Here is a 25,724-nt window from a genome sequence, read left to right as displayed (position 1 = left end):
AGGCTAAGAATTGGATTGAATGAGATGAGCATGACATCTTTCACCCCCCTTTCCCCCAAATAGGGTGATCCCTCCAGGGAAATCTTAACAAATGCATGTGCTATTCCTACAATGATTTTTGTAATGTAATATTTACATTCAAAGTTGAAGCCATCAGAAACCAAAATCCCCTAGATCCCCCTAGATAGACACATACCTAATGGTGCAAAGTTGTGAAGTCCTTCTGCATTGTCCGGTTCTGATGTTAACACTCTTGATTTTAGACTGCCGTCGGCAGACTTGCCTGGTCCGGAGTCCAGGAATTTCATGATGGTAGACACCATACTCCGAGCGGTGTTCACAATTGCTCTGGTGCTGGTCACCATGTTGTTACAGATGAGCTGAACTCCTCCTGGAGCACAGAAATCCACACAAGCAAATTAATTTAATAAATAAATAAATAAAATAACAGCTGAGCATTTAACGAGAATGTAAAATATAAAAGTGCTCATTTACTAACACTAGAAGCTGTGAGGTGTAACACATATGGGACTGCGCGTTCATGTACCTTTCTGTCAGTGTGTATTAAAAATTCTCACAAAGCATGAAACACGCGAGTACAGAAATAAAGGCGATATATTACATTATACGTAAAAGCCCCAGGAGCAGTCACACTGACGGCCACACAGAAAACTATTGTATTTTGATTATGCATAACAGTATTCTACTTTATTATTTTTATCAGTCTGCAATGTGTTTGGCTATAACTAGATTAGTCTCTACTCTCTGCCTGAGTGAATGACTGACAGTCATTTAGCTTCGGGACTAGTGAAAATAAATATCAGGGACCGTGGAGTTTTACAACGCACGAACACAAGTTGATGTTTTGGATCAGATGGCATGAAAATATTCTGTGAAAGCTGGCTCCAAACGGTGGCCTTTTCAGGTCTTTTACAATGTATTGTACTAGCAGCCATCAACTCCTGGGTACTTTACAAAGAATGCACGGAGAGCAATTTACCATGGAGAGAATATATTTTACAGTTAGCAAAGGAACTTCGCAAGATGCATTTAGTACAGAGGGAGACTGTCAAGAGTGTACCCACAGCTGAAGCTGGCAACCCCGCTGAGAGCCGCCAATGCCAGGTTGGCAAGTGCAATAAAAATAAAACTTCAAGTAGCTGTGCACTGTACAGAAAGGCGGCGTGGAGAAGCGCATTATCTGTATTGATTGTGAACAGCCTTAAACTCCAGGTAAAGGAACACCATTTAAAAAAAACAAAAACAAAAAAAAACTACTTTTTTATTTTTTATTTTTTTTTTATAACTTCTTGTGCTGTAAAATATGTTCTTCTAAGTTTATTTATCTACATTGCTCAGTTGCTTTTGCGCATCTGATAATAAACCAATTGCCGTTGAGAAGTAAAAAATGTATTGCTATCGTTTCAGTTTTATAAATATGCTGTAAACCGATGTCTGTTTGGATGTTTATTTATTTACATTTTCTTGCTTTGATTTGTAAAATAAATGTTCATATGTACAATATGCTTCTGTTGGTCAGATGTTTATATAATGTATTCAATAAAAAAAATTATAATTACATCTGACTGTTTCTCCTTTCATTATACTATTTACAGTGTTTTGAATACAGCTGTCAGAAAGACTGCTGCGGGGCTTCTAGGTATGAGTATATCTCCGGTCGTTCTAGTGTTAAATATTACACACCCATGTCATGGAATGCTTTCAGTGCCTCGCTGGTGTCCAAGACTCTCAGGATAAACCATAAGAGGGGTTCAGACAGCTGGCATGTTGACAATGACCCCTGAATACAGAAATTCATAAAAGGATTATATGAAAAACACAAAACAAAAAGGTTTACAGACTAAAGATTAGAAGAGTTTGCAATTGAAGGAACATGCATGTACCCATTTAAAACCAAAAAATAATTGAGCAATTCTCCTGCAGTGAAGATGTTTGCTATTGAATTTTAAAACTAGATCAGATCAGGTATAAATGCATGATTTTTTTTTTTAGCACAAACAAATCAAAGCAGAACATATACAGCTGCAGGCATCTTATAAATAACTAGTTATTTCTGTAATTTTAATGAACTATAAAATTTACATTTTATTTACTTCTGTAGAATAAAAAAAGAAACAGGGAAACATCCTCACCTGTCTGCCCATGTAGCCACATGCCATATATGTGAGAATGGGTTGCAGCATCACTTGAACCGAGGTGGCTTTCTTACTCAGCGTTGTCAGGATAGTGAACAGTCCATCCCCAACTGAGACTGCATCTAATCCACCGTGAAAGTTTTCATGTTTGGTTAGATGTAGTCCGCTAGCTCCTTAAAATATGTGCACATAAGACCATTTTATGGTGGCAATATTTGAAATGCTAGTATAACAACTACAGTATAAGATGCATAAGAAAGCTTAAATAATGCTACTAACATGATACCGATTTGTCCGTTATACAGCAAATTAAAACCTATCCGATGAACATTTCATTTAAACTGTTGCCTATTTGATCTGGATTCATATAGTTTAATCTCAAAGAATGCATTTTAATTCTTTCATGCAACAGGCACTTAAAATGTTAAGTAGATCAAAAGCGCGGCAAGTAGATCAAAAGCAAGAGAACAAGATGAATGTTCTTATTTGCAGAAATACTCTTATGTTTGATTACATCAGAACATAACCTTTGGCAGAGCTTGCTTTGTTCTCTAAAATAATAACAAAAAAAATAAATACAATACTATCAATAAAAAACTCACCTATTATCATGGCCATTGCACTGCTGTTGCACTGTCCCAGTGCAGACAGAATCTGACTCATGATCTGCTGGTTGGCCAGTACCAAGTCTGCCACCCCTGCAGCCGGGCCCTGGTTGGCTGATGTACCCCCGTTGCTCTCCTTGCTCCCACAGACCTTTTCCTCATCGGAGGCACTGCTGCCCACAGCTGGCATCCTGGCACTGAACTCACGGTCACTGGACAGGGGCAGCTGCACCAGGATATTGACCAGCTTGAGCAGGTCGAACATGAGCTGGTCGCGGGTCACCTCCCCACACACGGCCTTGGCATCACCCGGGCGGATGATGTTGGCAAAGAGGCCCCCGAAACAGGCGCGCGCCCCCACAGTGCTGTCAGAGCCGCTGCGTGACACCACCTTGTCGGAGCAGGTGATATAGTGGTGCACCAGAAAGGTGATGGATTCTACGACAGCAGAGATCGTGCCGACCGACACCACCTCTATGCTCTGCTCCAGCGTGAACTCCAGCAGCTTGACCTGGGCGTCCAGAGGGCCCTGCCCAGACTGGAAAGGCCCCCTAAAAGAAAAAAAAACAAAAAAACGATGGAGATCAAATAAATAACTGAAAAACTATAAAAGACCCTATGTTCTATACCACCGAACTTAGTAAATGATATTCACCATTTTACTATGTCTTCTTTATTAGATATATTTTTTGGTTTACATAATTTTTTGAATATAATAACCTTACATATTTACTTATTTTTATACAAAAGCCATCAGCAGCATATCCATAATGTCCCAGCTTAACAAAACAACTGATGCTAAACTGCATCTTATGCATCTTCACCACTAGATGTCACAGTAACCTCAACTCTGTTTTGTGATAGTACAGAAAATGCTGCCCACATGTGTAGAACTACAATGCTGAGAAGACAAACTGCTATCTTCTGCATCTTGTCTTTCAATGAACATTTCAACATCTATAATATTACAAAGCATACCTCTCTGTTGACAGTATGTGCATAAGCTTCAGTAAGAATTCACTGAACATCTGAGGACAAGTTGAAGAAAGGTGCACTTGCAATCTGGTGAGAAATTCTTGCATAGCTTGTGTGGCTGTTGGCCCAACCTAAAAAAAAACCCCAAAAAACCACACACAATTACAAATACATACTTACAATTAATTTTACAGCATAATATCTTAGAATGTACACAACATACATTCAACTGTAGACATTAGCAGTTTGCACACTTAAAACTGATAAAGTTTGAAGTTCACAGCCCTTTTATCATCCAAGTTTCTGCTGAAGACACAGACACATACTGTCTAATAAGGCTCAGGTGATGCCACAATATACTATGCAATGGGAGTTCGCACTTGTTCTGATAACTGTACTCCCTACAGTAAAAGATAACACCATCAATCTCCTCCATCCGCAACACCCAGTATGGTTATGAAACAGCAAGGGAGCACTCAGCGGTTCAAAAGAAGAACGATGGACAAAAAGTTCTCTAACCTGCGGGCTGTGCTGACTGGTTCCATGTGGATTTGTTCCTGAAAAGAATCTCACAAGAACGTGAATTAAATTGGGATCCGACGCCATCAACTGGGCTGTGCTCTCATGACCCCCCATGGCATTGCTTGGTGCAGCTGGAATAAAACACATATGATTACATAATCCGATCATTGTTCATCTCTATTTCAATGTAGAAGGGCAAGGAGGAGGGGAAAAAACAAAAACAAAAAAAACTCTTTGGCTGGTGACATTTTCTTAGAGATTTTTGGGGAAAAATTTGAGAGATACACTTGCTTCAAATAACTCACAATTAAGTTGCATGTTGGTCATGAGAGTCAGGCTATGAAGCACAAGGCACCATGTCCGCAGTGAGGTGTTTGGGTACCAGGCCAAGACTGTCAAAAAGCTAGTTATAGAAGCTGTGGATTGAAATTAAAAAACACAATAGATCACACTATAATTTTTATATATATATACATATATATATAAAAAACAATTAAATGCCACAAGAACAGAACAAAGTAAATAAGAAATAACCAGAATTGGGGTAACTCACTACTTTTTCTATAGACTATTTTATTGTTACTGTTGACTTTTGTATGATTTTCAGGAAATAGTACAATGTTTATATTCCAAAAATGTTTGACACATTTAATAAATGAATTACCAGACGTATATAGTAGTTCAATAGTAAACAATAGTCACAACAACTGTTTCACAGGACAAGACAAGAAAAAAAAAAACAGTAATGTAACAAATAATATAACACGCTACTTTATTAAACAATAAGGACATTATTTTTTTTTTCTGAAGAAACCAGTATTGAGTAACAAGTTTTTTTTCATTAATGTGCCCAACTCCTTTAATAACGGACATACATTGTTTGACATAGTAATAGTTTTCACACATTTATTTTACTTAAAATTTGCAACAGTCACTGGCCTTTAAACCAGAGATTTCTGACCTTGATTGAGTGGAATGGTAGGGACTCTGCCTGCATTAAATAAGAAGACATCAGATCCACTCTCTTCGTTTCCTGTAGAGCTAGAATTAAAGCTCAAAGTGAGCCACAACTGGAGAAGAGATTCAAGCTAAAAAAGGAAAAATAACTCATTAAGGTCTGTATTCAATACAATTTTGAAATTAACCAATACTAATTTAAATGCTCTTAAAAATATATTGAAAAGGGTGAAAAATCACCTTCAGTTGAATTTCTTTTTAAAAATAGACCATTTTGTATTTCAAGTCTAAAGCTGGTGGATGAGTAAACAAGACTAGGTTTTTTACTTCAATTGCCAGGTCAAATAAAACTCCTAAAGAATCTGACATGGACAACAAGTCAATGGCGTTATAGAGAAAGCCTGATCATAAACAGTAAGCATGTACAGGACTAAATAGACAGTAACCACTTCCTACCTGGACATGATGGACCTGTAGCATTGAAAAGAGCTTATTGAAGCAGGCACTCAGCATGGGGATGGAAGAGGACTGCACAATGAGCTGGCTGCCCTGATTAGAGGCATGGAGCCCTCGAAGCAAGGAATCATCTGTTCCATTGGAAGCCGGAGATACTGGAAAGAGATGTATTTGTATAAATGATTCAAATGCAGAGCCAGAATGACTTCTTTCATGGACATATCAATAGCTGCCAAAGGTACCTCTGTCCTTGCTACATATACAAGTGTTTCTGTTTTAAACACTGAAGTTTAAAAGGGTGTATCAAAATGTGTATTTTGTTACCCTGAACCTTAACATTGTACAGGGTTGATATAAACTCGATTTTAATGAGCAAAAGTAATTTTTCTGTGTTCAAATTATCAAACAGATATTGTAACAATGTATTTGTGACAACAAAAATGCTAACCACCTTGCAACCTTAGAATTAAGTCAAAAAGTAGGAACCAAGCTCTGTATAGAGGAGAGGGAAACCAAGAGGGTCCAAGATATTTGCTTGTGTATGTCCTTGTATACCTGTCGGGGATGTTGTGGTCAGAGCCTGGAAGACAGAGTCTGCCTCCAACGTGGCCATCATTTTCAACATCAGCTCAGCCTGTTGCTCTAGTCCAACCTCCAGACGGGCATCCAGTGCTGCGGCAAAAGCAAGTTAGCTCTGTACTGTCCTTGAAAATGTCTAAATATCTGGCAAATCTGTAAAATAATAAGGATGCTGATACCTTGAGACACCGAGACAGATACGCTTTGGGATCCAGGCTTCTCAGTGGCGGTCGGTGGTTTTGACACAGGGATTCCAACACCACCAATGTAAGGGTTGTAACTGTAAGTGCCATAGTCAGCACCCCAGTAATCATACCAGGTACTGCTTATGGGCTTTTCCAAGAGAAGCATACAAAGTTATCATTACATTTGTAATTCATTTGTTTTCTACTGCAGATCCTTAGACACACATTTTTTTTTCTATATTCAGGGCTGGAGAAAACAATGCCCACAGGAAGTGTGAACACCCTCAGTCCTTGCAGCAAGTCTCAGTAAGCAGCAGGTGTGAATCACATTTCTGTATAAACAGGGCTTCAACTTAAATAAATAAATAAACAACTTAACATCTTTGCTCTGTATAGATGTCTTCAAGACAATAAACTGAAACAGAACTGCACAGATAAAGATATTAGATAGCTACGCAAGTATAAGCAAAATTGTCTGCTAATTAGTGGATATGATAATGCCTAACAAAATAAACTAGACATCATTAATGGTTAGGGAGAGAACATGTGTTTCATGCAATAATAATAATAATAATAAACAAAAACATTAAATATAATAAATATTATTGTAAGTCATGCATACTATACCTTAAACACTTTGGCTGCAAGGGGATCTTTTTCCAAATCAATATCTAAAGGATCAATATCAACATCCATGAGGTCTTGTAGCAAGTCAAAGTCTATGTCTTTATCTTTTTCCAAAGATGACAGAGGTGGAGCACCTTTAGATAATGAAAACAGCTTTAATATTGCCAAGCAAGCAAACTAGTGCAGCAAACAAAAAATAAGTCAAATAATGTGTACTGGGCAATTTTAAGGCTGTGCATTACTTTTAGCAGCGGTGGGGGTCCAACAATAGCCTGTTCACCACTGTCACCACTTATCTGTTTTGGATGACCACAAGTTTAATACTGAACCCTTTAACCTCTGGAATTGTCCAATTTCACTATCTCCAGTATCAGGAATTGTGTGTTTCCGAAGCACACAGTGGTATCTACAGTACAGTACAGTAGATGCAGCAGGTTTTTCAGATTCATTGTATTTTCACGGCTACTGATATTTTATATCAAACATATTTGGACGCAGTTCATTTTTCTGTAACCCGTGAAATTACCAAAAAAAATAATGAAAAATGACTTTTCCTGGTGAACAGGTATTATTTTACCACTTACACCCCTCCACCACCCACACCCAGACAGCTGTTCTGAACGTGGCATATAATATCTAAGCGCTTAAAGTATTAATTCATAAAATGAATTCTTACTAATATTAGTACTAATAAGTCAATACATGGAAAAGCAAGACAAGCTATTCACTGCGCATTGTATATTTTAGCCAATACTGAAATTAATTCACACTTTAAATCTATACAAACTTGTGCAGTAAACAAGAAGGGACGTCTATTTACTTATGACAAGTCAGTATATATTTATTTGTTTCACAGCCACCAAAAAAGCAGTATTAACATATTTTTGTAAAGTCTGCAAAAGTATTCTGATGTTCTAAGGCCCTTCATAGTTTAACAGATTACTAACACAGTATATGTCAGAGATGCTCTAAAAAAAGTTAATCCCAATAATCCTTAGCAGAAATAGCTCATTAGCAGTTGCTTTATCAACAAGACATTTACGTAAAAAATTTAATGTTGTGTATGCCAGGGGGTATACAGGTACAAACAACAAGGAAATAAATAATTCTGTGGAATATTTGTGATACCTTTTTGAAACATATTAAAAACAAAAGTATTAATCACAGGAAATGCGAGTTTCAAAACATGCAACAGACCTTTTGACACAGCTATTAATAACAGTTCTCCGTTTCTCTTCCCCACTAGAACTGCATTACGTGACACACTGTTGTAAGCGCAAAATAAACCCTGGTATACCTGCAACGTCTGGAGTCAGAGCCTCGTCTATGGTCTCCACTAGTGGAATGGATGCAGGCTGCTGAAGGGAATCGTCAGAGTCTCCTGCCGAGGCCCCAGCCTCCTCTCCCACCGTCCCTTCCTCCATAGCCTCTGATGCCACTGGTGACAGCAACTCCCCTGCGGATAGTTCAAATTGCAAAGGAACATTTAGGATGATATTATGGGAAAACCTGAAAAAATGCAGGTAAAAAAACAACACAAAACAAAAAGGCAGAAATGTGAGCAGGCCAGTCAGATGTTACCTGAAAAAGGAATCAAACCAGTTCCTAAAAAAAGTGAAAGTCATCACAGCATTCTAAATAATGAGGTTTACAGATGAACTTCTACAAACTTCAAGTAAATAGAACATAAAATCGACAGTTTATACAAGGTCAATTTATAATCTGACTAAAACTTCTGCAATAACCATTTTAGTTGTGTAGCAAGGACCGTATTAAGTTATGAAAAATCCACAAAATTCAAATTAAGGAATGAGAAGGTGTAACAGTTGGGGCACGTACAGAGTGTGGCAAGATTTGATAACCAAATTTAAAAAGCTGTCTCCACTAAATACCACAACGCATTTCAGGAAACAAATTTGCCCAGTAAAACAATGGTCGGTACACGACAGCTTTAAGAAAATATATTTTTTTCTTTTTAATCAGTAATTTTGGAATGGTCAGAGTCACTAAAGGAAACACATCCTTTATTTAAATAAGCTGTTTCCATTACCTGCCAGGATATCCTGAACCATACAAGTCAGAGAGTACTGAGCCCAGGCCCCTCCCCAGGAGATGTCTCCCCGGTTGAAGTCTGTTCCCACTAGTAGGAGGAGCAGTCTCTCCAGCTGCAGCTCATTCACAACTTCACACAAATGTATGGTGGGCCTTGTAGCATTTGCAATTCTTGCAAGAACCTGCAAAAGAGAATGTCAAGTATAGTTGAATTCCTATTTTATTTAACACACATTTTTAAGCTATTAATACGCAGTATCTACTCATAAGCAGTGAGCATCAATTAAGGTACATCAGCTTTGTACAACAAAAATAATTTGCAGATTTTTCATCAAATATCCAAAGTAACGAAGCAAACAGCACTCAATTTTGCCTCTTCTACTGGACTGCACTACAATATACTGTGTAAACGCATTCTTACCTTGCACACAAACAGCAAGAGGTCTGCATGGCAGGTGAAATCCATACAGAGGAGGAAGAGGGCCAGTTTCTGCACTACAGAGATGCAGCGCTCATGTGCCAGGGTGAATGGCAAAGGCTCCACTTCCGGGGTCTCCTTGGCTGCTGAGGACTCTGTGTCCAGCGTGGAGCGAGGCCATTCAGCAGTGCGACGCAGCCGGATCAGGTCTTTGAAGTGCTGCAGGGAATATTCTAAATTAGCATCATTATTATACCAGCACGTTTACAAAATTAAAAGGAATGTAAAATGGCAGCTATTTTATATTTAAATTAATTAAACATGAATTTTACAGTAACAGAAGACTTTAAAAAAGGTATTGAAGTAATGAATAAAAATATCACAATGCTTTGCATAGTTAAATAGAAATTATGAATCGGGAAGGAAGAAATCAAATAGCCAAACTTAAAAATACATCACGTTTAGATGGCCGTCAGCACACAGCGATACCAAATTGTGTGTGTATGAACATTGGCCCTGCAGGTTAGTAAATCACAGGCCTGCAATGGATGTAGTCTTTTAATATTTTTACCTTTGATGTGGCTTGCTTCAGCTTCGCCTGCTCCACCAACAGTTTGTATGATGACCCTTTGTTGCTCTGGATTTTCTCCTTCTCAATTTGTTCCACTAGGGCTTTTTGCTTTGCTTTCAGTAAATTTAACTGCTGTAATAAAAAGGGGAGTATAAAAGTTCTGAGAACATACAAACACACAACATTGTTATGGATCTGCCGATAGTCTAGTGCAGTGGTTCTCAAAGTGGTTTTTGGACCTCGTCCCCCATTTCTCTTGTCTGTTGTACCTGACTCCTCCCTCTGCGCCACACATGTACATATACTGATAAAAACATTTTTAAAAATCCAACATGCCTCTGGCTTCTCTGTATGCCACGGCTGTTTTGTATTTTCTTCTTTTGCATGAACCTGCCACAGATCTATTGTAATAAGCGCAAACTTAACACTGCAAATTACACTTTACCGATTGTGACCAATGCTTACTAATGTGCACGCCACGTAGTAAGCCGATAATCAACACACATTACCAGATGGCAGCGGACTTCACCCAAAAAATATGCAAGCTTAAAAGAGTCAGGTGCACACCACCATCTACAAACTGACATGCCTGGAGGTGTCAGCAGAAATAATTGTTTTAAGTTAATATATACTGTATAACGGTCACAAAAAAATAATAAAAAGCCACACAGTTTACTTCAACTTTTAGTTCCAAAAACATTCAAATAAATGATTACTTAAATATGTCTGCTAAAAACAGTATCATTTACATGAACTCATTAACACCCAAAACATCACTGCAGCACTGAGGCTTTCTAAAAATCAGTTACAGTATTTATTGTTCTTATATGGCCCTTAATTAAGATACCGGTAAACTTTTACAATAAGCCTTTGATACTTCTCAGGTTTTAAAACTTAGCTATGGTTCACAACAACACTGGAATGATCACAGTATGGTGCAGTAATTGTATTGCAGTAATATTGCCACATGTGAAATCTTTAACAATAAAGCCAAAACGAAAATGCAAGCACTAGCAAAATCAGCTCAGTTTTACATGGTGCAGAATTAATTTTAAAGTTTTGTTTTGTTTATGGACTTTGCAATACCTGCACTATGGGTGTCTTCTGTAATCTTATCTACAATAACAATCAAAATTTTGTTACAGACTTTCTAACAAGTCTGATACAAATAATTTTGGCTGTTACTTAATTGAACCCTTGTAAAACAACTAACACAAAAATGCTTAAAATAAAAAAGAACAGTTCTACTACAGTAGCAGGCACAGTTTACACTGCCTCTGGGTTTCTGATCACATCATCAATTCCAGATTTATTAAATCCACTGATGGAAATGTCCAGTCTACTTTTAATGTTTTCAAGAAAATTGGCTTAGTCACTGCCATTCTCATATCCACTTAGACATCTGACACAATTTCCATTGACCAGTGCTTCTTTAACCTGTTCTGTATATTAGTCTATCAGAGGGCTGGATCGCTATGACTACTGTAAGCAACCCTCCGACAGGTGGAAGTATTACTGCTGATCCAATGAAAACCGCCAGTAAAGCCAAAATAAACGATCTGCTCGTTATACGGTATAGGTTAAGATGTGTTCTGCAGATCAAAATAAAAAAATCCTGAACCTTCTAATGCCCCCCCAGGATACAGTCTACGCCCCCAGTTTGAGAGTCACTGGTCTAGTACATTATATACCACAAGCATTTTGATCACTGTCAGCATCCCAATTAGCACTTCTTTTTTTACAAAAAAAAAATATTATAGTGTATCCCTATATTTTCAATTAAAAACATTATGGAAAACGCCACAGTGTAGACAGCTTATTACCATATGAAAGTTCTCACACAACAGATTTACTGTACAGCCCTGATTTCAATCCCACACATTACCTGTTTATGATGAACAAGCTGTTTTCTGATTTTCCTTGAATATAACCGATCTAAGCTACTGTTGCCTTTTGTTGATCTACTCTGGCTGTGGGACTGTAAGCTGTTATTAATAAAGCTCCACTGGTTTCCTTTTGGAACAAAAGAAGAATAAAAATTGTTAGTAAACAGGTATCCTTCCGCCATCCCCACACCACATATGAAGTATCAAACACATATTAACAATTAATAAATACATCAACACAGTAGCCCACAGAAACATTTCCGGGGGGGGGGGATAGGGACTGAAATCATGAGCATAAGTATTATAAGAGTATTTAAGTGCCATACAAAACCCAACAACAGGTGCAAACAAAACTAGGACTAAAGCAGAACTAAATCCACCATATGTACATGTAAAAATTTAGGTGCAACATATGTATATATAATTTATTTTCCTCAAGATATAATGCACAGTTTTTCTAAGGAAGATGAATACCTGATAATATCCTGTCCCTGTCCTTCCCATTCAGATGCTTCTTGGCAGCGGCTGCCTCATCCTCTACACTCGCCACATAGTCCAGCAGCCGAGACACCAGCATCACTACCCAGCTGATCATGGGAATGTCCAACACCCCTAACCAAGTGGGAAACAGTGAACATCATCATCTTTAAATACACACATATGATTGAGTGTTTAAGTTATAGGATGAACACATGGCAGTTGACACGTCACAAACAGAGAAATTCTTAATGTTTCACCTTCATTTACCTTTATTTTATGAGCCAGATCAGTTAATAAAATAGGCCAGCCACAGCTGATCATGTTATACAAGATCGGTCCATTAATACGAAAGCATGACTTTAAAATGTAACTTATTTTAATCATAGTTTTTTGGTATGGGAAATATCTTTTAATAAGGTTCCAAAAAGCTATGCCAATATTAAAATGCTCTGCTGTGATGTTTGACCACAACAAGGTTATATTCTCAACATCCTAAACACCTACCTTCTCTGCGCCTCTGTACTGCGGCTGCTTGTTGAAGGGGAGACAGCAAGTTATCCAAAAGGTTGAGCAAACCTTCCAACACTCCACTGTTGCCGAGAGATCTTTGGCCAATGCAGGACAAAAGCATGAAAACCCTGAAATATAAAAACATAAGTAAGCCCAAATTCCAATGTTGGCTTAAGTCTTCCATACTTTAACTCTGTTTACCTTTCTTCATTCATATTATTTTAATTACTTCCTGCCATCGATTCTATTTAACATCCAGGCTGTTACAAATAATTGCAGGTTTTTTTTTTTATACATGAAATACAAATTCTAACAGATAGCACTTCAAAGCAGCATGCAAAGACAATTTTCTGCAGTACTTTCACCTCTATCATAACATCTTATCTGCTCCATGGTTACAATACTTTGACTCCAAACTGCATTAGATGATATAACAAACTAATTTCATCAGTGCATGTCTGTCATGTTCTCAAGGTCCCTGTTCTAATGAGAAATGAGGGTATTGCATTAGATTTTAATCTGTCAAAGCTTAGGCATGCAGCTTTACTTACATCAAGCTATTACTGCGTTAGAAGGCAATTCTGTATAATGCAGAACCTGTTATAAGCTATGGCTCACATTTCACTAGCATTCTCACTAAGACAAAACACAAATAAGTCATTTCTTTATCCATGCTCTTGATACAGCAGTACTGTAGGTATGATCTTAATAACAAACCTGTCCTGAGGGAAGACGAGGAGTTGTTCTGAATTGTACAATTCCTGTAAGACATTAGAGAGGAACTGACCCCACCATCTCTCTCCCCCACACAACTGGACCAGCAGGAGCCCAGCATGCAACCGGATCTTGGGGGTCCCACTGATGCACAAGTGCTTGAATAGTTCCTCGCAGGCCTGAGCATGAAATGTGCTTTGAAGAACAGATGGAACAGAATTACCTGAAAAGCAATGTTGATAAACCATGTGAATCACAAAGTAACAATGCATTTACAGCACATTAAGGCATATCTTAATGCAGGCACTATGTCAAGCAATGCTGACTTCTCACAATAAATACATCCAGCAATATGAGTTTAGAACTTTTCACGATTTTGCTCAGCTGACTAAGGAGGTAATATATTAAATTCACACTTTGGAACAGGAAGTAGATATATGCAAGGACTGTATATATACAGTGAAGGATAGTGGCCCCGAGGATCTAACTAACAATACAGTATGCGATTAAGGACATCTGTGGGTGAAGACATGCAGTACGAATGTATCCAAAACACACTTACCGTTGGATGAATGCAGCAGACTGAGCAGCGTGTCCAGCAGGTAGCGGATGGTGGTGCGCAGCTGTTCAGTGGAGGAGTTCTGGATCAGCTCCTTGGGGTCAAACGCCTCGGGAAGTAACTTCCTGCTGGATCCCAGGGAGACCCGCAGCCTCTGCACAGCATGGTGGGCCAGGTTCAGTTGGAGCTGCAGCTGAATGCAGTCTTGATAGGCTGAAAAGACCCTGGTGTCCTCCTCCACTGCTTTGTCAGGCTTTCGCAGAAAGTACTGGGCATTGTTGGCACTGTTCAGTGGGGGAAGATCAATATTCTGCAACAAGGTCTCCAGCCTGTGGCATGCTAGATTATATCTAAAAAAGAATACAAATAAAAAAAATTCAGCTAAATTAAAATAGATGACTATCCTTATCGTATTACCTTCGAGGTACCTGGGAGGGCTGCCCGCTCACACGGTGCCAGGATTGATGACACATAATTGCAGGAGGGGCTGGACCAATTCTGTTTTTGAGCTTACTGAACACAGTTTTATAACATTTTCATTACAGTTTCAGAATTTAGTTTTAGGAAGATTATGAGCCGTTAGCCAGTTCCAAATCTGAGACACTCTTGCTTCAAAGGAGAAATAGATGCATTGTTCAGCTACAGTATTATCATCATTATCCTTTTTAGTGACTGACCTGCACTGTATATCCTCCTGCAGCGCCACCATCATCGCTAGATGTTGTTCTACCTCTGGTTGATTAGCCGAGTCACTTTCTCCTCTTAATGGGTCATGCATTAATTTTAGTTCACTCTCCCACGGCAAGATGTATGTGTGCCCATAGTAAAATCCCAAGGGGATCTTTGCACGTGCATTAGTACTACCATATCGGCCAATAACAGTGATCTGAAAGAAACAAATAAACTCACTTCAAAAGAACAGTTTAAACCTACAAATGTACAATGAATCAAATATTGGGTACAATATAGAAGATTTAAGTGCAAGATGATTTTCTGTCCTACAAATGTAAAGATATTGGATCGAGGCAAACGGCGAATGTGCAGTTTATCTTCAGAGACTTAAAGCTAAGAAAAGTGAGTACAATTACTCGTTGAGGAGGATTATGGTGACACTTTACAATAAAAAGTAGACATAAGTAGAGCAGGTCAACAAAAGTAAAAGCAGAGATGGAATCATAACATGGCACACATTCATACCTTCATAAATCTGCAGACCGGAGGTGGCAACAAATCATGCAAGATGAGGGAATGTGTGCTAATATCTGAGGCCACCACCAAACGTCTTCCATCAACCTCTTCGCCTAGAGTCCAGATGTCAATAGACAGAGACGCAAGGTCCCCACATGTTGGGATCAACACGTCTGTGAGGAGGACTGGCCTGCCAAAATCTAAAGTCACAAACCGCCGGGCTCCTACAAACAATACAAATTTTTTTTTAAAAAAATGGAACTAAATCAAACATAAGCCTTTTGCACAGAACATGCATTTATGGTTTTCTTTAACCACCAAAAATCAGGATTGTGAATTTCAGGACAGCTGCATAGATATCCATTTAGGTTATAGGAAATGTATATTTTACTTTATAAAAGATGAATAACTCCTAATGATTATTTTTCTTGCAAAAGACCATGAACAGACAACCACATTGCAGAACAACAAACAGTGATCTGAAAAGAGCTAAGAGCTTGTTTCTTACCAGAGTGCATTCTCTCTATGATGATAGACTGGTGAGGTGGAGGTTGTAGAAAGTGAGAGGCATGTGAGATTGCAAGTGCCAAACCACTTCCAATTGGATTCTATAAAGATTAGCAAATAGGAAAAAAAAAATCTTTACAATAACTCAATGCATTACAATGTGGGATAACTGAAGTCTGTACTCTGTTGACATCAAGAGAAACACAGCAAGATGTAAAAGTTTAAATGTTGAAAAGTAAACTGGAAAATATATTATCTCATTGATTTTCATGTGTTGTGATAATATATCTTAAATATACAAACATTGTGTTTAAATATTGTATTTTAATTTGAAAAAAAATACATCTATCAAATGAAGGACCAGGTGCCAGGAGCCTGTTCTAAATTCTGAACTGACAGCTCTTATCACAGTATGGATAAGTCTCACTTATTGTAGTTTTACAGGATGAAAAAAATAAATTAAAAAAAAACAACAACAGGGGTCTGACAGCTCAAACTCCTGATTAATTTAATTAATTATATTATATTCTTAATTTATGGTAATTCCTAAACCTAGCAAAGAACTGAAATGTACATTTATTATAATGTTAAGCTAAAACTACTCTGGTAACTGTAATCTAAAAAGAAACCATCCTGCTGCTCCCATCTTACCATTTTGGCTTTGTGCGCATTTTTGTTATGAGCAGCTAGGTTGACTGGAGGGGGGTCTATCATAGACCCGGGGAAGAGTTGGGCCAGCTCCACACTGATTGCAGCGGAAACAGACTCATTGGGAGGCGTCAAAGGGGGCGTCATGAACAGAGGGGTGGTCTTGGGAGTGGGAGGAATAACATCAGAGGGGTGAATGAAGAATCCGGGTGCAGAAGAGGGATTGGAAGGCACCGAGTTGTGAATGGGTCCTACTGCTGATGCTGCTGCAGCCGCTGCTGATGTAGTCTGATGTAATTTTGCTTCCAGCTTGGCCTTCTGTTCCAAACAAAAACATAAGCCATTAAATGTACTTAAGACTAGAAATGAGCCACTATCTATCTATGAATATATATATATATATATATATATATATATATATATATATATATATATATATATATATATAAACAATAAACCAACAAACTTTATTTATTTATTTATTTTTTTTAAATGTGTTCTGTTTATATTTCGGACAGGATCACTTAGACTGTATACCGTTTAAAGACTATCCTGTTGCCTTTAACCTACCTGTGGGATAATGACTGCTCTACTTGGAAACAAACTGGCCGCGAATTTAGGTTTATCATTTTTGTTTTGCATTCCAGCTTCAAGCTGCAAGCTGCAATCTAACAATAAGCCTCGAAATACTGAAGGGGATGTGAAGTTTTACGGCTATGGCCAGAAGTTATGCATCATCCTATATAATTAACAAATTTTGCTTCATAAAGTCAAACAAAAACCTGGTAAATAATGTTAAGTTACATACTGCATTGTAGTTTTCCATATACTTAATGAAAAACAGGCAAACTGAAAAATGTTAAATTTCAAAATCTAACATGAAATACTGTACTACTATTACGGCTTCTGGTAGACTTGCAATATCACTTTGTAGTTTCTTTGATTAAATGATCTTAAATAAAAAGATCTAAAATGTTTTTATTTTTTAATTAAAATGTCACAACCCTAAAAATTCTAGATGATGCACAACATTTGACCATAGCTATATGTTTAAATCAAGTAACAGTGAGATGGAGACCTCCCGAGTGTGGACTGACCTGCTGCTGTAGCTTGAGGAGCTGCTGCTGCTTCTCTTGAAGGACCTGGAGCTGCTGCTCTGCAGAGACCATGGCATGAGAGAGAGACTGCAGAGCCACCTGAGCAGCAGAGCTTAGTGCTGTCGAGGCCTCACCCACCGCCCCGGCGGACAGGCCGCCCACCGCTGGCGTCACTCCAAATGTACTCACTGCACCAAATAAGAAACAGCATGGCTTAGGCATCAGAAGAGAATGGTGACTTTAATTAAAACACAGGTCCAGGAGATATACCAGTAAAGCCACCAGGCTATCATTACATATTGGAGCCTGACCTTCCAATACCTGATAATGGTATCTCAGCAATGATGCATTGCAGTTTGAGCATTTATAGATAATATACTACGGTGAGGGTGCTCTACTAATAAGACCATATAATGTATAATAAAAATATTTTGATGGCAGAAATTTTAATGTGTGCTAAGTGTTTAATAATTTCACATTCCTTTTTTGTGATAGACAAATAACCTGAATTATTTCTCTAGGAGCCCTACTGGCAATACAAAGAAAAAGAATAAAATAATGAAGTAAAATGTTATATACCGGTAAACATACTTGCATCATCCCTTTCCACCCTAGTACCATCACTAGTGGAAACGCAAGTAAAGTGTAGAGGCTCGACTTCAAGAAGTCCTGTTAGGGCTGTGAAGCTCCCCTCTGCTGCTGCACAGCTGCTTACCTTACCATTCCCTGGAACACACAAACCAGAGTTAATACTAACATTGTAATGCAGCACTGAGCTGCGTATACAGAATCAGTACACTAAAAAAACACATTCATAATGAAACAAGCCACAAAGTCAAGCACTCAGCTTTTAACTACAAAAAAGGTTTACAGCACTCTGGTCAGAAGGACAAACATGTGGTGGATAAACTTAACCTTGTGGATTGCTATGAAGGTACGGAGCATATCCAAGACCACTACATGCTGTTACACAGACTATATGTGATTTACAAATACACTGGTGATACAAGTGGAAGCAAAATATAACCACTTCATAACTTTTTTTTGTTCTTATTTCTTACCTGAGAGTACATCCGACAGGTCAATCTCATCTGACTGCACACCAACACTGCTGTTAAATGCATTCTTGCAGGTAGAGCCGCTAACTTCCAAATCAAACAGAACTGGATCAAAAGGGGAGCTGTACAAGCCATATCTGGGGGGTGGGGTGGGGGGGAATAAAAAAAAAATTATAAAAAAGAAGCTCAGATATAACAGGCAGCTGTTGGCACAATAACAATAAAGTAAAGCGGTGTGGTATTATTCTCTTGACTGTGCAGATAGCGGTTAAACTACTGATTGCCTTAAACTAAGTATGTACAGTATTTTAATGTACTTATTATAGATCAGAAACTCTTACTACAGTCCAACCTGATCGAGAGCATCACAGAATACATGTGTGCACAGCTATATCTGGAAGTGTTGGGTCTTTACCATCTGGAAAGCAAAAAGTAGCGTGACCCCAATATGGCACCCATCTTAGGTCAACATTGAGGTTACCGTTATATTTTCAGTTTCCTTGAGAAGGAACATATGAAGTTTCTAGTGACAGAGTTGCAAATTCACGCAAGCACACAGTGATGCTTAAGACTGTAATGTCTTCTCAGTGATACTGCCCAACTTCTTCCACAGGGGTAAAGTCCTACTTACCTGGTTTGCAGTAAAGCTTCTAGGGGAGTTAGTCTGTCCTGTAACTGTCTCGATACAGCCGTGAGAAGAGAGGCACAGGCTGTGCTGCATCCAGCCAGATCTTCATCCTTCACATAGTTTAGTAACACAAAATACCAAAACACAGACCCTGCAACACGTGAAATAGGACAAAAAAAAATGTAGAAATTGTTCTAGTCACAAGAGCACAACAAACTGCACTCATGAGCCACTCCACCAATCCAATAAAGGCATTTATGCTGTGAACCTTTTTCCAAGACAAGCACAATTCCATCGGCTGCCTTTTTAAATGTATTTTACTATATAAAAATGTTTTCCATAATGATTGCCTAAATGGACAGTGAATAGCAATGACTGTAGATTCACAAAATGATGGTAGTTACGTACGCTGCAGCATGTTTCAATAGGTTTATAATCACAAGTAATATACTGGCTTATAACAGGAACGCCAGCAGAAGTTACACTATTTATTTCTTATTAGCTTGCAAATGTTCCCCTTTACACATTACAACAACAGACTATGTAAATGTGTTCTAGGATTTATCTGAATAATATCTAGTTTGAGCAAACTCATTCAGCTTATTGTCTAGCTTGTTACCCAGGTTAATGTGCTTCAATATGTTTTCTGTTAACACAAATCAGTCACATACCACCAGTTGCAGCTGCAGGCAAGTAAGGCATATTGTCCAGCAAAGCCTTCAGCAGAGCTGCTCCAAATGCCTGCTGACTTGGGTCACCCTTTCCATTGCTATTAAAGAAAAAGAAAGCAAACTTAATCTAAACTCTTGATGTGTATACAAAAAATTACTTCAAAGCTTAAATGATTTTCGTTATATATATATATATATGTATATATATATATATATATATATATATATATATATATATATATATATATATATATATATATATTAAAACAAACAGTATGATTTTTAAACCGAGATATAGATTATGGCATGTTAGAGAAAAAGCTTTTCTGTTATAAACGGTGCAGTCAAAACACCAGTATAAGAAAAAAAAAGTTTAAAACTTAATTAGGTGTTTATCTGATCAAGCTTTACCTCACATCAGTGGTTATCCAGACATTCAAAATCAGGGAGACTCCCTGGTACTGTAAAATGCTCCCAAAAAAGTTCAGCTGTGGCTTATCCTGACAGGACACTAGCTGATCACATCAGCCCCTTGCTACATGAAGTTCCAACAGCACTTTCATAAATATAACAAATATTAAGTACATGTGACACAGCCCTAAATGCTTACCTTATACAAAGTGCCAGAAACCGGGCACATTTGTGAGCTATACTTCGACCAGCTTCAAAGAAGCAAACCCGTACAATGGCAGTGAGACGTTTTCTGGTTTTTGTTAGCAAGCCTTCCTTTCCTTCTTGCAAACTGAAAAGAAAGCAACAAACAAAACAAAATTAGACATGTGACATTTTAGAATTGTTGTCTTATTTCTATACAAGGCAACCAATATTTCTAAATAAACGACAAACCTACAACATACAAAACCCCCAATTATCTTTATATTGAGAAAAATGACTACTTTTATGCAACTTGACATCAATCCTACTACCAAACAAAAAATAGATCTGGTTGGCAACACATACAGTGGAACATCGCATATCCGACCACCACATAACCGTCCTGATCAATTAACCGCCTTGCTAAATAAATAAATATTAAAAGGGTTGGCTACGAAAGTAATGGCATTGGCAGCAAAGGCAGCTTCCGTGATGGAAACAGAAAGAAAGCATTATAGCAATCAGCCTTTTGGTGCGTTCCCCTTTAAGAGAGGCGGGCTGTGTGCATGTGTCAGTCAGTTGCGTGTAGCAGTGACGTTTCAATACATCAGTCGAGAAAACTTTCTTTTTGTGCAATGTGTTTTTATGATGGAGTGTATGCTTGCAGATATTGACAGCATGTTGTAGCTTTTAAATGCATTTGAATTAAACAAAGCAAGCTTCATAAACGCAATGCTTACTGGCTGTTTGTTTAAAATAGCCGAAGCAATATTCAAACTGAGCTTATCAGCTGTTGGCAATATCAAGAAAGAGCGCAAAATACAGTGACAGAGATATTAAGAAAGCAGAACCAGGGAGGCAGGGCCTTCTAGAGTTAGGAAAGAAGCCATCGGTTGCAGGTTACTGTACATTTACCATTTGTTTTGTATTAATTTTTTTTTTTCCCCCAAAAGCTTTGCGTGGAGATGGCTTATAGCAAACTGCATAGCAACATTGTGTAATTAATTTTGCTTACGTTTGCTTACTTTTAAAGCAAAAAATGTCCCCATATTTAAAACAGTTTGCGTGTTGTTTTTATTCACTTATCTATTTCTGGACTGTGTAATGCTTTTTCTATAGATGTTCGCAAATCCGACTTTTTCACATATCTGCCGAAACCCCAGTCCACAAGGGGTCGGATATGCAACATTGTACTATAATGTATCACATATGCAAATGTTGGCATTTGGTGCTACCTTGGTGCTATATGGACCACCAATCAAAAGTGCATGGTCTGCATCGAGGAATGGGTATTTAAAGCTAGACAATTTGTGCCAACTGTAACAATGTAGTTCAACATATAAATAAATATTAACACCCTTTTGGATGATCTGTTCTAAATATACAGATGTAAAAGTATGCCTCTACTACATGAAAAAAAAAGGACACTGACCCATTGTTATGCAAATCAGACTTGTGCTTGTGCCGATAGAAACAGAGATCTTACCTGCATGACCCATTTGAATAAACTCCAGCTAACCAGCAGAGGACGTCTAACACTAGGCTCTGAGAATGCTCCGACACAGTGTTCTCATCCATTTTCTTGGAAAGACTGTTCAGGAGCTTCTCATGGAACTCTGGGAACTGCAACATGGCGCACCTTTGAACTCTAAAAGAAACATGTGTAATAGTTAATCTTTTAGGTGGTCTTGTTTAACTAAGATGCATGGTTTATCTTAGTAGAACAAAATAAAGTTTAAAGATTAGGACCCACTTAAAGCTATGTACACCTTTACTTGCTACAACATCTATCTGCCCACGTGTACAATACTTAATGCACATTTTTAAGGAATATCCAGTATACCTACCGCTCTTTGGGTATTGAAGTTTTCTTGAATCTCCTTATGGTGACAGAGACCTCCTGTAGCAAATCACATCCTCGAAGGTTATCAGTTTTTTTAGAGGAAATGCCAGGCTCTTTGGAGGTGGATGGTTTCTCCTAAAATCGCCCGACAAAATCCCAGATTACATACAGAGAACAACCAAAACAACCTGCAGGACTGCTGATGACCATGTAATATAAACAGAACAGTGGCTAGTTCAGTGTGTATTACCAGGGAGTAACACCATCAAGAGGTACTGTCCCCAGAACCTAGAGATAGCATTACTCCTGGTTACAGACACTGAAGCAGCTAGTATTTGTTTTGTTATGTATGGATCAGAGTCTGAAAAATATGAGTCTTGCATTTCGTGGGAGAGTTACATTTAAATCTGTCGGGAGCAGGATGCAGCTCTGGGAGCAGAAATACTTGATGGGGGGGTGGGGGCGGAGTTCACCAGATTGTGGCAATAATCCTAACATTGTCCAAGGAGTATAGGAAATTGAGAAATCCAAAGAAGGTGCAATAGGAAACAAAGATTTTTTTTAATTAAGTGCCTATCTATGCTGCACAGGACTCCTCTAATGGTGCTGGGCTACGATTCAGTCTTGTTTTAATTGAAAGATGAAGTCTGCTATAATACTGTCAAGCTGTGTGTTGGGTATGGTTTCTTTTGCCTGTGACCCACCAATTTTTGACAGGTAGGACAGCAGTAGATGAACGCCAAAGACTGTTTTCTTTTTCATGTTCGGATTCCTTTGGTTTTGGACAAACTCCAATCTTTCTTTGGTAGTACTATTTTCATCTGAGTGAGCCGTTACTTCACATTGTTGGTTTAAGCCAACCGCGGAGTAGGCTTTCGGGTCTGGGCACGGGTTAGACCGATAGCCGGTCCCGCTCTGCGCAAGCCACACATTGTGATGTATTTAAATCGTAAGCCCAACGATAGTACTATTAGGTCTGCACAATAGTATCATCACTTTACGGTCAGGGGTAAGTTTTTTTTTTTTTTTGTATGACGCACAGTAGTATTATTTAGGTCTATCAATATATAATATACAATGAAATCAGTAGTTACCAATAAGAAGCTTTTCCTGCATGATAGTCTCGTTTGCTTACTACCTAAGAAAAAGCCTACAATAAGTGACAACAGGGAGTATATCTAGTTTTTCACTGTTTCATACCAAATGAAAGGGGATGGGGGGGGTTGGAGAGCTGGACACTCAGTATGTCAGCCTAGAACTGATACATTAGTGAATGAGAAATTAAAGTTATGTTGAGATACCTTGCTTGCTTGGGCTCTTTGTAGCAGCGATGAAAGAGAGTGTCCTTTGCTGCTCTGCGGTTTAGCTGCTGACATCCTCACAACTGGTCTGGTGTTCTCCTCTGCCACTTTATCACTCACTGCTTTAATGTGGACCAAGAAAGAACGATACTTCCCACCTGCCATTCCTGCAGAAAACATCAACTCAGTCACGGAATACAGTGAATACATGAACAATTCTAGTCTAAATGTTTGTCAATATAAAATATTTTAGCATTGCTAGTGTTTTACAGTTATATATTAGTCACAGCATACAGCAAATTAATTACTGCTAGAAACCTCACTTTAAAAATAATTAAATTAATAATTCAGTTTAACTATTTCCTGTGTGTAAACTGACATTTTACCACGATAGTACAGAAATTAAAAAATATTGTCTTGTTGCCCAAATAAAAACCGCAATCAAAACATTGAAGGTATTATTACAGACCCTTACCCTTAACAAGTTTTGGGCTTGTTAGAGTCAACATCCCAGCATGCCCAGAGAGATCAAGACCACTAGCTAGCCACACCGGACCACATAAAATATCCTCCTTGTGATCTTCTAAAAACCAACATAATCTTGAACCTGTAAAGCAAACAGAAGAGGCTTTTTTTGTTATTTTTTTGCAAGGAAGACCTGCTATCAATTTAAGTACATAATTAGTACAGCTGCACAAACAGATTATTCTGTATAGTGCAACAATCGGCACAAATTCAAGCCAATGTGTCTTCAATAAGAATAGTACATTAGCTGGTCAACACCACTGACCCTCATCTGGTTGTCAGCACATGCATGCTGTGCAATCGTTTGGTGCGGCTACATTAACAGTTTTGCTATTTACAAATGCTACCTATTGTAACTAATGCACATTATTTTAATTGGATAATAATTTCTAAAGAAATTGCCTTAAAACAGCTGTATGTATATTTCAGTATTATTTTCAGTATTATTTCAAACAGAAATTTCAAGATACTAAAAATAGTCAGCATTGTGAGTAATAGCACCGTGTAGCAAATTTATTTATTTATTTTTGTTCCTGGGTAGTAAGTGTTATTTCCTAATTATTAGTGTTATTTCCTAATTGCTTATGTCTCAAAAGTATAGAAAATGGCTATTATTCCCCACAAACTGCTTTTTATATACAGTATAATCGTAAATCTCGAAAAACTACTCACTTCTAAATCTTTTGTAGTCATTTTTGTATTACTTTAGTATAAATACATGTTAATTTGGATTCATATGTTGTTTTTTTCTGACTTTATGTGAACGAAAAGGCGCACATTTGCCCTTTTTCCCATTGAAAATAGTGATATTTTGAAATATCACTGTCCTGGTCACAAAAGCAAAGTTTGTGGGGAATAATAGCCATTTTCTATACTTTTGAGGCATAAGCAATTAGGAAATAACACTTACTACCCAGGAACAAAAATTGGGTTACATAGTGTAGTGTTTGCTGAAGACTGGATGTTGAATGCTAATGTGAAATCAGAGATTTTACATCAGCTAAAAGCAAAATACTAGGATATATAACAGTTAGACTTCATATGTAGACAGAAATTAAATCAGAATTATTACTGTAGGACAGTTAATACATTTTTACAAGTAGTTTATTGAATTTAGTTACGATTAGTTGTTTAAATTTGTTATTATCATTGGCTTTAAAACACATTTTAAACTTTTTTTGTGTAAACAGGAAACAGTTAGAATGCAACCTTGTGACTCTTCCATTTCCATAAACTGCATGTCATCACCAAAATCTGCAAGCAGTGGTGGCCCATTCCTCTCTCCATTAGCATGCACGGCTTGCGATAAAGGGAAGCAGATCTGCCTGTCTACTGCTGACTCTGCAAAACATCATGCGTACTCTCAATATATGTCTTCACAAGATAAAAAAGTCAGGGATCTTTAAAAACAT

At 37.9% G+C, this 25,724-nt stretch overlaps 1 protein-coding gene across 7 annotated transcripts in view; it reads right to left on the bottom strand.

Moving 5' to 3' along the window:
• The window catches only part of LOC121316749 (baculoviral IAP repeat-containing protein 6-like), a 123,594-nt gene that overhangs the window by 68,896 nt on the left and 28,974 nt on the right, over window positions 1-25,724 (bottom strand). For 3 of the 7 annotated variants that reach the window (XR_005950444.1, XM_041251891.1, XM_041251893.1), the window contains exons 14-49: window positions 25,522-25,653; window positions 24,263-24,394; window positions 23,788-23,954; window positions 22,491-22,621; window positions 22,130-22,291; window positions 20,660-20,791; window positions 20,050-20,147; window positions 19,382-19,529; window positions 18,754-18,887; window positions 18,272-18,418; window positions 17,693-17,880; window positions 16,599-16,913; window positions 15,949-16,048; window positions 15,450-15,664; window positions 14,930-15,138; window positions 14,256-14,602; window positions 13,697-13,916; window positions 12,974-13,107; window positions 12,464-12,601; window positions 11,989-12,116; window positions 10,104-10,235; window positions 9,536-9,751; window positions 9,113-9,296; window positions 8,360-8,518; window positions 7,063-7,196; window positions 6,430-6,583; window positions 6,227-6,343; window positions 5,672-5,826; window positions 5,220-5,346; window positions 4,564-4,674; window positions 4,256-4,389; window positions 3,740-3,867; window positions 2,759-3,312; window positions 2,154-2,329; window positions 1,705-1,801; window positions 197-391 (exon numbers count right to left, since the gene is read on the bottom strand). Coding sequence is in view for 6 of the 7 variants with exons in the window: in XM_041251891.1 (XP_041107825.1) it covers window positions 197-391; window positions 1,705-1,801; window positions 2,154-2,329; window positions 2,759-3,312; window positions 3,740-3,867; window positions 4,256-4,389; window positions 4,564-4,674; window positions 5,220-5,346; window positions 5,672-5,826; window positions 6,227-6,343; window positions 6,430-6,583; window positions 7,063-7,196; window positions 8,360-8,518; window positions 9,113-9,296; window positions 9,536-9,751; window positions 10,104-10,235; window positions 11,989-12,116; window positions 12,464-12,601; window positions 12,974-13,107; window positions 13,697-13,916; window positions 14,256-14,602; window positions 14,930-15,138; window positions 15,450-15,664; window positions 15,949-16,048; window positions 16,599-16,913; window positions 17,693-17,880; window positions 18,272-18,418; window positions 18,754-18,887; window positions 19,382-19,529; window positions 20,050-20,147; window positions 20,660-20,791; window positions 22,130-22,291; window positions 22,491-22,621; window positions 23,788-23,954; window positions 24,263-24,394; window positions 25,522-25,653 (6,150 nt within the window). In the remaining variant the exon portion in view is untranslated. The remainder of the gene's footprint in view (window positions 1-196; window positions 392-1,704; window positions 1,802-2,153; window positions 2,330-2,758; window positions 3,313-3,739; window positions 3,868-4,255; window positions 4,390-4,563; window positions 4,675-5,219; window positions 5,347-5,671; window positions 5,827-6,226; window positions 6,344-6,429; window positions 6,584-7,062; window positions 7,197-8,359; window positions 8,519-9,112; window positions 9,297-9,535; window positions 9,752-10,103; window positions 10,236-11,988; window positions 12,117-12,463; window positions 12,602-12,973; window positions 13,108-13,696; window positions 13,917-14,255; window positions 14,603-14,929; window positions 15,139-15,449; window positions 15,665-15,948; window positions 16,049-16,598; window positions 16,914-17,692; window positions 17,881-18,271; window positions 18,419-18,753; window positions 18,888-19,381; window positions 19,530-20,049; window positions 20,148-20,659; window positions 20,792-22,129; window positions 22,292-22,490; window positions 22,622-23,787; window positions 23,955-24,262; window positions 24,395-25,521; window positions 25,654-25,724) is intronic. The other 4 variants (XM_041251894.1, XM_041251897.1, XM_041251895.1 and 1 more) reach the window with 3 other exon arrangements.

Source organism: Polyodon spathula, chromosome 6, assembly GCF_017654505.1.
Source record: "Polyodon spathula isolate WHYD16114869_AA chromosome 6, ASM1765450v1, whole genome shotgun sequence".
Lineage (NCBI taxonomy): Eukaryota > Metazoa > Chordata > Actinopteri > Acipenseriformes > Polyodontidae > Polyodon > Polyodon spathula.
This window is presented reverse-complemented; position numbering and strand designations above follow the sequence as displayed.